Source organism: Oncorhynchus tshawytscha, linkage group LG21 (genome assembly GCF_018296145.1).
Source record: "Oncorhynchus tshawytscha isolate Ot180627B linkage group LG21, Otsh_v2.0, whole genome shotgun sequence".
NCBI lineage: Eukaryota > Metazoa > Chordata > Actinopteri > Salmoniformes > Salmonidae > Oncorhynchus > Oncorhynchus tshawytscha.
The window spans coordinates 17,084,740-17,099,112 of record NC_056449.1 but is presented as its reverse complement, the minus strand read 5'-3'; the positions used below and the strand labels follow the sequence as shown (position 1 = coordinate 17,099,112).

At 39.5% G+C, this 14,373-nt stretch overlaps 1 protein-coding gene across 2 annotated transcripts in view; it reads right to left on the bottom strand.

Annotated features, from left to right (window-relative positions):
* Positions 1-14,373, bottom strand: part of LOC112221043 (pituitary homeobox 2) — a 63,374-nt gene that overhangs the window by 6,070 nt on the left and 42,931 nt on the right. Inside the window, exons 1-2 of one of the 2 annotated variants that reach the window (XM_024383108.2) lie at positions 3,929-4,307; positions 1,206-1,274 (exon numbers count right to left, since the gene is read on the bottom strand). In XM_024383108.2, the coding sequence (XP_024238876.1) occupies positions 1,206-1,251 (46 nt within the window). In that variant the 5' untranslated portion in view covers positions 1,252-1,274; positions 3,929-4,307. Of the gene's footprint in view, positions 1-1,205; positions 1,275-3,928; positions 4,308-14,373 lie in introns of those variants that run through there. The other variant, XM_024383109.2, reaches the window with a different exon arrangement.

Sequence of the window (14,373 nt, the reverse complement as noted above, 5' to 3'; positions counted from 1 at the left end):
AGTTTTCCCTGGAGTCAATCTATCAAGACCTGCATATATTAAGGCTGGTGTAAAACAGTTGAAAGGGGATCCCAATAATCAGGTCGCTCGAGTGTCTCTTCACTCCGGTGCCTACATTTGCAAGCCTCGTTGGCTCATCATTGCATTACCTCAAATAATTATGTTTTCTATTTATCTTATTACTGTTAATCAATAAGTGATCATAACGCCGTCCTTGCTCAAGTTGCTGCTATGGAGCAAAGTAGGCTCACGGGATGATGCGTGCTTTGTCACTTGATTAGATCCAATATAGCATGAACGAAAATAAAATGAGCTAAATTAAGAGTTGACAAACTGGTCATTCGTTTAGCACTTAAACAATATTCGTTTTATGTCATTCCCTGAAAACAAAATCAATTAGATCCACTCCAACATTATTGACATGGCCCAGACGAAATAAACGGTATTTTTCTTTAATGCATCTTATACTCATACGGACAATAGCAATTTTTGTTTATGTGCATATTTCTGTGTATGCATTTAAAATGCGTCATCATATTTTGGCATAGGCTAACTGATATGGGCCACAACTTGATGTAAGATACATGAATTCAGCATGGATATCCACACGAGTGCAATATCAATTACAGCTACTGTAAGTGTCAATGGGAGTCTCATAAAAATAAGAGTTCCTTATAGGCTAATTTAATAAATACAATTAGATAGCCTGTCATTCATAGGCCAAGGGTCGGCTATTAGACTACTTAATACGTCAAATGAAGAAAACAGACAACATGACAACAAAGAAAAGTAGTCCATATATAGTGTTGAGAGTAATTTGTAACCTCTGGCACGTTTAACAAAAGCTGGGTGTATGAAGATAGAATTTATGCTTAGGCCTTTTCCAGTCGCCCGCTACTGCACATCCATACCCAGCCACCAGGTGCCACTCTAAGACAGTGTAAGACCACTTTTTCCATATTAACTAGACTAAAGCGCATTTTGGCCTAGACAGGTCTCTGACATTTTGGGAACGAAGAAGTAGGCCTTTGTGACAAAAAGTGACAATTAAAGAAGATAAATGCATCGTATTTCCTGCTATGCAACGGAAACAAAACGCGAAATTATGCTGCTATAATCTCAGCATCTGTTTACTGTAGTGGGCGAAAATAATGTCACGTTGACGTGTGGTGATGGTGCGTCAAGAGTTACACATAGATACTCACCTATTTGTGCACAAGTTGATGCAAGTTTGCGGCAGTGGGAGTCCATTGTTGCAATTAGAGGAACGGCTTCTGGAAAAGAGAGGGACTGGATGTATTATGAGAATGCTGAAAATGTTGCATCGGTTACACACTACCTTGTGTGCTCCAAAGAAATCACACAATTATTATTAATTTACAGTCAATAAATTGTAGTATAGGGCCAAACACAATTTTCACCTATATGTTTTCATAATTGTTAATATATGACGCTATACACAATTTTCCTCAAGTTTCCTCACATATCCAACGTTTGAATAGGCCCCATTGCTTAAACTGCTCTTCAAATGTGAGGCCCATGCAGTCCCACAGAAAAGCAGTGCAACCGTACTCTGTGACGGGGTTGGCGTAAATTGTGCCAGGCAGCATGCAGCAGTTTGGGGCGCTGGAAGTTGAGTGAATCCGCAGTAAAATCACGGGATTAATGGCTGATTGAGATGTCTGTCGGTGGGATATTACAAAATTCATTATCGCAGCTCTATACTAACTCGATATGAAGTAACACAGATGGGATTTTATTAGACCAGACTTCCGACTGTTTGCTTATGATAATTTAAGATGGGAAATTTGCATGCAATCATGCTGTTAACCGTTTTCCCCCTTCATTATTTTTCTCTCTGGACCCGCCTGCGCGGCACGGATCTCCTACTCGCCTCACCTGCTTTATAGCATACATCTGTGATTTTATTCAAAAGGGTGAGAAATTGGAGGTTAGTTTTCCCATTGCGTGTACCTGCTAACCCTGGTTTGAGTGGAGCAGGTTCTCGTGTATTCCGCCGTAAAATGAAAGATGGGGTGTCAGGTTGCAAGGTGCAAGGTTATTGCAAATCCCTCGTGTTATCTAATCAGCGGCAGAAATACGATTTCATTCATATTTCAGCAGGCTCCCCTTAACCCCTTCTCTTTACAACTGGTTTTCAAAGAAGCCACATAGAAATATCGAAAATGTTCACTTGAATTTGAAAGTTCCTGTTTAAGTTTTGGGCGAATAAAATTACATGGACACAAAAAGGAGCAGTAGCCTTGTATGCACATAGGCCTGTGTGAGAAATGTTAGAAGTTCAATTGATCATATTAATTGGATTCGTGTTACTTAAAAAAATAAGTAATAGTTCAATTAATATTGCACGATTAGGAGGTAATGTACCTGTTTGTAGAAGTTTATTTTAACTCCAATTTAACTTGCAAGCATAGTTAATACATACTATACATTACTTTGCAAATCTCTCATTATGATAACCATTGTACTACTACTACTACTAGGCCTACTACTACTAGGTCTACTACTAGGTCTACTACTAACACTGCTACTACTACTACTACTAGGCCTACTACTACTATACTACTACTACTACTACTAGGCCTACTACTACTACTACTACTACTACTAGGTCTACTACTACTACTAGGCCTACTACTACTACAACAACAACAACTACTAATACTACTACTATTACTTCTGCTACTTCTGCTACTACTGTTGCTGCAACTACTACTATGATTACTACTGCTACTACTACCACTGCTGCTACTATTACCACTGATCCTACTCCTACTACTCCTACTACTACTACTACTACTAGTATTGCTACTACTACAACAACAACTACTACTACTAGGCCTACTACAAGGCCTACTACTACTAGTTCTACTACTACTACTACTACTACTACTACTACTATTACTACCTGCTACTACTGGTACTACTACTACTACTACTACTGCTACTGGTACTACTACTACTACCACTACTACTACTATTACTACTACTACAACAACAGCAACTACTACTACTACTACTAGGCCTACTACAAGGCCTACTACTACTAGTTCTACTACTACTACTACTACTACTACTACTACTACTGCTACTACTGGTACTAATACTACTTCTACTGCTACTACTACTGCTACTAGGCCTACTGTATTATTACCACTTATAAAAATATCGATAATAATAATAAGGTCAATTTAATTGTGTGTATTGTGACACCATTGAATGTCTAATTAGGTTTGTCCTAAATCATAACATTCGGTCTATATTCGTTGATAGCCTAGTCATACGCCTAAATGATCAGTATTGATCTATATCATCATTAATATGCCTTTTACTGGTGTAAAATATTTTGAGGGTGTTACTATAATCGACATATAATATAAATAGCCTATATTATATTTATTTCAATCGGATACATGGCCAGTTTGAGATTAAGAATGCAATCACAGCAATATACGCAACCCAACTGATGCGCAATCAGTCCATTAGCCCACAACCAATTGTTGAATCAGAAGCGATATTTGAAGGTTCGATGTATGCTTCTTTATTTCTTTGGTTTGCACAATTCCCTTCAAAAACACGAACAACCCCAGTCCAGCCTGTCTGCATTAAGAAAAAAGAAAAAACAAAAACATGTGTTTTTGCATTAGGCTAATTAGAAGCGCAAGACCATGAAGTCCAGTCCATTCCATGTTCAATTCAGTGCTAACGATACATCATTATCATCTGGCGGACTTGTAAGGTGAAACCTGCCACGAACTCACTTATCATGTCCCTTCATGTTACTGCGGTGCTGATGAAATTCACATCAGACTTTCCCAGATTACGCCGAAAAGGCTAACCCGAGGTGGAACGAATTATTTCACTTGCATTAACTCACATCTCCGCAAAGTGTAGCCTCAGCACTTACCAGTGGTCGAAGACGCCAGCGCTTTTCGTCCTTTCCTGTTTTATTCTTGTCTGGTTAAGAGGTAAATTCCACACGGATGGGTCCGCTTCTCACCTTTCAGATAAGAACCGGAGACAGCGAAATTCCAGGTCCAAAATATGAAAGTTGCTGTCTGCCTCCAGAAGGAAAAAGTCTCAGAGCTACTTAGATGTATTTTCTTCCCCGCTTATTGGATAAAAACTGAAGCCACATACGATTTTATAACCATCTAGCTAACAGTGCGATTAAAAATGGTGAAGCAGGCGCTGTCACTTCAGTAGATAATTCTCTTCTTGGATCGTCCTCAGCCTTAACAACTTTTTTTCCCCCAGACAGTCACTCAAAGAGTGGCGCATTTTTTTCTCTCACTCTTGAGTTTTGAGACAGAGCGCGTGGGTGTGTGTCTGTGTGAGTGTGTGTTCCTCAGTGGGTGTCTTTATCTGCGCCGACGTGCATGTGTAGTTAAAGACAGTATAAACTTAGAAACGCTCAATTCACAAACACAATGAAAAGTAAAATAAACGAAATGTAACAGTATTGAATAAAACCTCATTAAAACAAATAGGTTACCCTTTGTATTTTCTTGTTTTTAGGCCTTCATTAATTAAGATAATATATCAAATATGGAATTAATTCACAGTGTATGTTTGCATAAGCAAATTGGCAATGACTACATATTTTTTGACTCTATAATTCCCGTATAAAATAGCCTATACTATTTATATCTCTCAGTAAGATTAGGGCATTTGAAGCCTATGTTAATTTTTTATCACTGTTATTTCCAAGTCAACAATTTCTTTGCAGCCCACATAGGCTACAATACATTTGCTGGAAGAGAGTCTTATACATGTTGAAATTGACCAGAAACCAGTCGCTAAAGCTATATATTCATGAATTGATTACATTTACTAACCAGCATCACAACAATAAATCATAAAAGTAGACTAGAATTTAGTTGGCAGGTGCAAATATGAGAATTGTGAATGTTCATATCATGATAAAAACAAATATCTGCCATTTGATACAGATTTACAGTGTCAGTGTAAATTACCATGTCTTAAATGTTAATTGAAAACATTTATATAATGTTTTGTCAGTTTAAAGTGAAACATTTTTGCGTGAGATTTTTGGTGTAACAGAGATAAACATTTATATAAATCTAGTTAGTAGGCCTACATTTTAATTGACACGTTTTTTGTTAGACTTATCGAATATTTTCTGCAGAAGCGAACAGCTGGCTGGGATGCAAATGCACTTTATAGATCCTTAAAATACAGACTGATATTCCTTTCACATCTTAAATGAGCCAAGCAGACCGGATGTACATTTCACGTACCTAATCCTTCTTTCACATTTTTAGTCATACTCTCATTAAACAAGGAATTAATGCACACAACCACATGGGAATTTCGCGGCAAAGGGGCACTGAAGCAAAACATGCACACGACAGAGGAATTGTATATCTTATGTTTTTCCCCACATTGCCCCTTTAATTTAATGATGCGCGCAGAATACCATTACGCATACTATTTAAAACACCTTCCTAACATGTAGGCCTTATAGTCTTGTGGGTAAATTATGCATTCGACGTGCATGTCTAATGAACTATTGTAAAGATATGATTATACTGGTGCTATCATTTTCGTGTAAGCCAATCGGATTAGATCTATGGACACAGGAAATCAATTACCCTTATTTATGAGAGTTGCATCCCTGATTTTCTCTGCGTCCGGTCATAGGCATAACACATGTCTATAGCCTAGTTAAATAACAAGCACATTCGTAGGCTATTATGAATTAATACACGCGCAAGGTAGCCTGTAATGCAGATATAGGACTATATTTTCTGTTCTGCGACGCCTTATTTTAATATCAGGTCACAAAATGTTCTGAAGATGACCTATATACACCCATTATATTTGATCTCCGTGTGGGCTGTAGAATTCCTAAATCCCCCAACTCTGTTATCAAATATATCAACCTGGCATGCATCCCTTTAGTACATCACGCCCAACCCCGCCTGTCATATTAGAAGGGGGGAAAGTCTGCGACTTGAGAGTCACGTTGTTCTATAACCGCGCTTACCTTCATCTGGAGAATAAAAACGAGAGCCTGCCTTCTCTTTTTCACGAAGAAAGGTGCAAAAGAATGCATGAAGTTCAGTCAAGACTGCTTGCTGCTGGTGCTATGAAATCTTTTGCCTCGGGGGCAAACCGACGGCTTCTTTTCATTTCAAGCACTTATCGATTTGCTGTTGTCATCTTTGGCGACGCAGAAGGACACTTGAAAGAATTTCTGATGGGGCTGTGATGTGGGAAAGGAGGTGACCTGACCAAGTACGCTCTCCTGATTCTTAACGAGCACATCATCTACTTGGCACACATTCAGCTGTCGACAGCAGTACAGTTAGACTTTTCAACTTTTTACTTGTGCATACTCTAAACTTTTAGACATGACCCTCTCCCTTTCATGTTTATGGATGTATTTGTTATTCCACGATATGAATGTGTAAAAAACCAAAGAGAGGGCAAATAATATGGGATTGACTATCAGTTGCTGAACTAATCAATCAACTCCATAGTCTATTCATTGTGAATATGGTATAATAAACATTGCATTGCAAATGGAATTTGTAAAAACCTGTGTCACATGCATGTGAGTGTTTTCTTGGTTGGATTTTGATGTAGCCTACATCTACCTTTTTCTTCCTAAATGATTTATGGTTTGATGTATGTTACATTCGTAAATGCTTCATTGACTGTGTTGTGCCAGAGCAGGACAGTCCTCTCTCTCTCTCTCTCTCTCTATAGGCCTTGTTGCTGTGAGCCCAATAACTAGATTGTTATGTGCGGTGGGGGGTATAGGGGGTGAGTGATCACTGTGTATAGCACACATTTGTTATAGATCATTTATCACTGGTTCAATTATCACTCACCTGTACTACATCAGTGGAGGCTGCTGAGGGCAGGACGACTCATAATAATTTCTGTAATGGAGTCAAACTGGTTCAATTATCACTCACCTGTACTACATCAGTGGAGGCTGCTGAGGGCAGGACGACTCATAATAATGTCTGTAATGGAGTCAATGGAGTGGTATCAACCCCATCAACGACATGGTTTCCATGTGTTTGATACCACTCCATTGACTCCATTCCAGCCACTATTATGACCCGTCCTCCCCTCCGCAGCCTCCACTGATACTCATGCACCAAAATCAGAAGAGTTGAGATATTGAACTATTTGGCATTGTATCACATATCTCCCTCTATTCAGCTCCATAGTGTCATTAATATTAAGCCCCTGACACAGTGTGTTATAAGTCTATTTCGAGAACACTTTATTTCTTCTGACATGTAGGATAAATAGTTTGGCACATCCAATTATTTTTCGTATCCCAGTTTCTAGTCATTAAAGTCGAATCCAGCGTAGACCATGAGGAATCAATTAAAGTATAGTTAAATTAGACTAAAAATACCCCAAAGCAGAACGTTGTGCAAATGTTTCTCACCTCCACCAATCAAATCTCCACATCACTATTATCAATACATTCCATTCCAGGTTGACATGAACTTGTAAATTTTTCATACCATCTCCCACCCCAAAACACTGGACTATGCATGATGACATCATATGGTCCACTATCAATCTGTCTTTAAGCATAAAATCTCTCTTTCAGTTGCAGGCTTTGGTAATGTGGACGTGAAGTCGATTTCTCAGGAGTGTACGTCTGCCTGAGACACTGGTTTGCCTCGTTTTCTGCATCAGCCCTCAAACCCACATGTGATTGTCGCCTAACGTAATGTCTGGCCGGCACTCTGTGGCCATGTAATAAAATTGGGAGTCAAATGATGTTTCCAAGGCCACAAATCTTGAAACAAATCCGTTTATGTACTGCTAATATGTTAGAAAGTAATGGCTTGGAAATCAGCTTAATTTACCATCGCTACATTTGAGCGAGGAGGAAAGGGAGGGAGAAGAGAGAGAGAAATAGAAAGAGAGAGTAAGAGAGAGAAAGAGACAGAGGTAGGGAGAGAGAAAGATTAGAAATTCACTACTACAAACGTCTTCAATGGAAAAAACATGTATTTCAACTGGCCCAGCATTATTCTAAGTCAAATTAATAAGAAGAAGCTGCCTGTAAATTAACAAAATTAAAAGGGTGACTCCTGGATAGCTCTTGAGCTTGTTGAATGGCTTTCCGCCTGATCCTTGTTATATCCAAGCTGTGTCTCAACACCCAGTGGGAAAGATGCAGCATGACAGTAGGCTAGGCTATTAGTACAGTCCAGCTAAACATGAGTCTGTGGTTTGAATTTAATAGAACTGGCACATATAATGACTTACATGGTTGCTTGCACTCCCCCTTGCCTACCAACTAATGCAGTGTATATTTAAAAAGTACTCAGATGTTTGCCTATACTATCTTCTTTGTAATTATCCTAGCCTTGAGTTCCCAAAGAAAATGCGCCGCTGATGTCATGGTGGTTTTGGCCTTTGACTGCTCTAATATGAATCTCATACATTACAACGGCTTCCAATGAGAAAGGATTAGTTTGAATTAAACTTGGGCCCACGTTGACACGTGAACAAATATTCTGTTGTCATTTCTGGTCAGATTTAACAGGCATGTCTGTATTCTCATTGACTTAAGACATGACATTGCTATGGTCAGACGTGATTTAAATGTTCCAGAGAACAACAAAGAATCCCCCAGGGAAGTCAACCCACGCTCATACAGAACACAGTGCAACCTTTTTTTAATACGAGTGCCAAGATCCCACAATCAGTCTTGCAAAATATTGACGGACACATAGATAAGGGCACGTAGTATGCGGATCTTAATCACAGATGCAAGGGGACCAATAAATTGCTCAAGCAGTTCGCTGATCAATTCCACACAACCAAAAAATCTATTGCGAACTGCCACTAACCTGCCGAAGGGGAAATTGGCCAAGAATGAAATTGGTGTAATAAAAAGACCATGATACTTCCATCTTGTCAATAACATGTAAAACAGATCGGCTACACGCTAACTCCCCTGACCATGTACCTCAGGTGTATCGCAGGTCGCAATCGGAATCAGCTTAACCATAATTGGTCTACTGAGGCAGAGAGAGAGTGTGACTGTAAGGGAAAGAGTGAGAGAGATAGAGATAGATGTTGATAGTAGAAGGGGAGAAGAGATGGAGAGATATATGTTTATAGTAGAAGAGGAGAGGGGAAGAGATGGACAGATAAAGGTGGTAGATAAAGATAGAAAAAACGAGGGATAAAGAGCAAGAGGAAGAGGGAGAGTGATTGTGCTAAGGACCTGGGCCCGTTTGCATAAAACATCTTAAGTGTTTCCTTTAAAGATTTCCCTGAATAAATAATTTCCCCTTACCTAAGGAAATTTAAGGGTGCTGCATAGAGCCCCTCAAACATTTTCCTTAGGTAAGTGCATAATTTAAGAGGTTTTAGGGTAGTTTGAATGCATACTGTAGATGCGGTAAAGAGGTCAATCGATCTCAACCAAAACAATGGGGTTGCCATGGAAACACGTGGAGGAAAGTGCCATGGGGGAAAGATCCCGAGTCTTGCCATTGCCCCCCAGCAGAATTAGCCTACATGTAGGCTATTGTTTATGCGTATTTCACACTATGTTTAGGTAAACATCTGAGTATAATGCATGTATGGATGTCAACCCCAACACATGTTCATGCCATCCTTACCAATCAACTGCATTACAGGTAAACACGAATTTGATTACCGCCACCGATTTCTGTATGCTAGCTATGCTAACAAGTTTATACGAACGGGAGTAGGCATTTAGCAGTCACTTCTTCTAAAACTGACAACTTCTACATGTCTGCATTCCATTGACTCCTTCACCACATCTATGTATGGCAGAAAGAGTCTGGTTATCATGTAGATTGACTGAACATCTTGTCATAAAGATGGCATTTTGGGGGAATCGCAAAATAGAACTTCTGCATTCAAGACAGGAGAAACAAATAAATTCAGAAAATAATAAAACGTGCTTTGTTTAGTGACTTCTTCTCAACTTGTTTCTATTACTTTCTAGCACGTCAAGATATCTTAAAGAGCAAGCTAAGGTTAGCTGTGTAGCCATGGATTGTGCACCTTCCATTGTTTAGCTAAGTAGCTAGCTATCTATACACCTAGCTAGCTGGTTGATGTTTTACGATAAAGGCCTGATTGATGGAGTGCTGCAGTGATAGTGGTCCTTCTGGAAGGTTCTCCACAGAGGGAATCTGGAGCTCTGTCAGAGTGACCATCAGGTTCTTGGTCACCTCCCTGATCAAGGCTCTTCTCCCCTGATTGCTCTGTTTGGCCCGGCGGCCAGCTCTTTGGTGGTTCCAAACTTCTTCCATTTAAGAATGATAGAAGCCACTGTGTTTTTGGGGGCCTTCAATGCTGCAGACATTCCTTGGTACCCTTCCCTAGATCTGTGCCTCGACACAATCCTGTCTCTGAGCTCTTCAGACAATTCCTTCAATCTCAGAATGTTTTAAAATGTATTTAACTAGACAAGTCCGTTAAGAACAAATTCTTATTTACAATGATGGACTACACCGGCCAAACCCAGACGACCCTGGGCCAATTGTGCACCGCCCTCTGGGACTCCTGGATTCGAACCAGAGTGTCTGTAGTGACACCTCAAGCATGAGATGCAATGACTTAGACCACTGTGCCACTTGGGAGCCCAGCTCATGGCTTGGTTTTTGCTCTGACATGCACTGTCAAATGTGGGACCTTATATAAATAGGTGTGTGTCTTTCCAAATCATGTCCAATCAATTGAATTTACCACAGGTGGACTCCAATCAAGTTGTAGAAACATCTTAAAGATGATCAATGCATCTGAGCTCAATTTCGAGTCTTATAACAAAGGATCTGAATACTTATGTAAACAAGGTATTTCTGATTTTTCTTTTTAATACATTTGCATACATTTAAAAAAATCTGTCACTTTGTCATTATGTGGTATTGTGTGTAGATTGATGACCAAAATGTTTAATTTAATACATTTTCGAATAAGTCTAACGTAAAACAAATTGTGGAAAAAGGGAAGTGGTCTGAATACTTCCTGAATGCACTGTAGCGAGGTATCTTTGGTCATGTGAAAGTGGCTCATTTTTTAGCCAGGTAAATTTCTATGTCAACGAATCCTTCAGAACTAACCTACTCAGTGGCTAACTCACGGCTAACTCCACTTACCCTGAATGAAATGACTGAGCCACGAGTTGAGGAAAGATTTAATCAGTTTCCCTGCCTCTTACAAAGATTGTGCCATCATCCCCTTCATTTGAGGAAGACGACTGACTAAATATTTTATTAATCAAATGTTTATTTGTGTTAAAAAACAATGATGTTAAAATATATCAAGGACCTCAGCCACCTGAGCCACGGCTTGTTCAACCCGTTACCATCTAGAAGGCGACAGTACAAGTAAATCAAAGTTGGGACAGAGAGACTGAAAAACAGCTTCTATCTCCGGGCAGTGTTGTAGTACTCTAGACCGGTCACGGACCCCATGTTGAGTGTCTTGGTCTTGTCTCCGTGTCAGATACATTTGTACTTAGTCTCGGACAGCGAGGACTCCTAATTTCTTCCCAAGACCAGCCGAGACCAGCGGAGTAAAAAACTCAAATTAGCTTCCATTCAGTCAGCGCATAAAACCCCTTTGCCAGGCCAAATATTTATTGAAACCTTAATACAGTTTCTTAACAGCCTTTATATCTACTATAGACATGTTTGCACAGTGGTGAATCTATAGGCCTTCAATGTGTGACAGGTTAGTACAGCGGCGAACCTATAGGCCTTCAGTGTGTGACAGGTTCATGATTCTGAAAGGACAGCAACCGTAATACCATTGTGTAGGAGAGAGCACTTTATGTAAAGCACAAATGGCCAGTGGTGTAGTGGAAGCTATATGCAGGTATAAACCATCTACACACACATATTTTTCAGTGGGCATTGCCTATACTCACTTCTTAATCCCTACTGATGCGTATCAAAGTAGTGTAGTGGAGGTATACGACTTATTCATTATGTAGTACAATAAAGATATCATGCACAAAGCAGCCTACACAATTGCAAAGCATGTGAAATATATTCACATGCACGCCACGCCGCACACATAGCCTAGTTTCAGCGGAATATCTTCTGCAGGCAGCAAGAGTGCGCAGCTCTCGACTGGTTTTGGCATGGAGCAGCTCACAGAAGAATGTCATTGGTAGCCGGCTGGGTAGGAAAGACATTTAGACTTATGATATCTATCAGTAAATGCTAACTAAGGCAACAATGGGCATGCAAATCAGGCATTGAAAAAGTTTAGTCCAAAGTGTTGGTTAGTAGGCTATTTATGATCCGCAATTGTCATCATGCACTGTTTGCATCAGGGGTGTAGACATGGATGGGCCTGGGTGGACTGAGGCACACCCACTGGGGAGCCATGCCCTGACAGGCACACCCAATCAGATTGATGTTCTATAAAAGAAAAAATGTCATTTTGAGAGTGAAAATCACCTTTGGCAGCGATGACAGCTGTCATTCTTTTGGGTAAGTCTCTAAAAGCTTTGCACACCTAGATTGTACAGTATTTGCACATTAATTAAAACATTCTTCAAGCTTTGTCAAATTGGATGTTGATAATTGCTAGATAGACATTTTCAAGTCTTGCCATAGATATTCAAGCACATTTAACTGTAACTAGGCCACTCAGGAATATTCAATGTCATCTTGGTAAGCAACTCCAGTGTATATTTGGCCTTGTGTTCTAGGTTATTGTCCTGTTAAAAGATGGATTTGTCTCTCAGTGTCTGTTGGAAAGCAATCTGTACCAGGTTGTCCTCTAGGTTTTAGCCTGTGCTTAGCTCTATTACGTTTCTTTTTATCCTAAAACGCTCCCTAGTCCTTGCCGATGACAAGCATACCCATAACATGATGCGTCCACCACCATGCTTGAAAATATGAAGAGTGGTACTCAGTGATTCTAGACATAAAGCTTTGTATTCAAAACATAAAGTGCATTTCTTTGCTGCATTATTTGCTGTTTTACTTAAGTGCCTTATCGCAAACATGATTCAAGTTTTGGAATATTTCTTATTCTGTACAGGCTTCCTTCTTTTCACTCTGTCAATTAGGTTAGTATTGTGGAGTAATTACAAGGTTGTTGACCAAGCCTCAGTTTTCTCCCATCACAGCCATTAAACTCTGTAACTGCTTCAAAGTCACCATTGGCCTTATTGTGAAATCCATGAGTTGTTTTCTACCTCTTCGGCAACTAAGTTATTAAGGACACCTGTATCGTTGTAGTGATTGGGCATATTGATACACCATCTAAAGTGTAATTAATAACTACACCATGCTCAAAGTGATATTCAATGTCTGTATTTTTTTATTTTACCCATCTACCAATAGGTGTCGAGGGACCTTACATATTGTATGTGTGGGGTACAGAGAGGAGGTAGTCATTCAAAAATCATCTTAAATACTATTATTGCACACAGAGTGAGTCCTTACAACTTATTATGTGACTTGTTCTGCACATTTTTACTCCTTAACTTATTTAGGCTTGCCATAACAAAGGGGTTGAATACTTATTGAATACTTATTCATTTTTTATGAATTCATTTTAAAAAAATCCAATTTGACATTATGGGATATTGTGTGAAGGCCATTGACAACAAATCTCAATTTAATCCATTTTTTCATGCTTTAACAGAACAAAATGTGGAAAAAGTCAAGGGGGGTGAGTACTTTCTGAAGGCACTGTAGTCATTGAAAACAGGACAATTTAATAATGTTTACATCATGTTTTACTCACTTCATATGTATACTAGTTAAGGCTCATCCTATATAACTTCTACACCTTTTCTATTCATATACTGTCCATAATGTCTATATACACCATCATCTACAATACATACAGTACACACTGAGTGTACAAAACATTAGGAACACCTTCCTAATATTGAGTTGCATCCCCTTTTGCCCTCAGAACATCCTCAATTTGTTGGGGGTATGGACTCTACAAGGTGTCACAAGCATTCCACAGGGATGCTGGCCCATGTTGACTCCAATGCTTCCCTCAGTTGTGTCGAGTTGGTTTGATGTCCTTTGGGTAGTGGACCATTCTTGACACACACGGTAAACTGTTGAGCTTGAAAAAACCAGCAACATTGCAGTTCTTGACACACTGAAACTGGTGCGCCTGGCACCTACTACCATACCCTGTTCAAAGGCACTTAATATGTTGTCTTGCCCATTCACCCTCTGAATGGTATACATACACAATCCATGTCTCAATTGTCTCAAAGCTTAAAGATCCTTCTTTAACCTGTCTCCCCCCCTTCATCTACACTGATTTAAGTAAATTTAACAGGTTACATCAATAAGGGATCATAGCTTTCACCTGAAT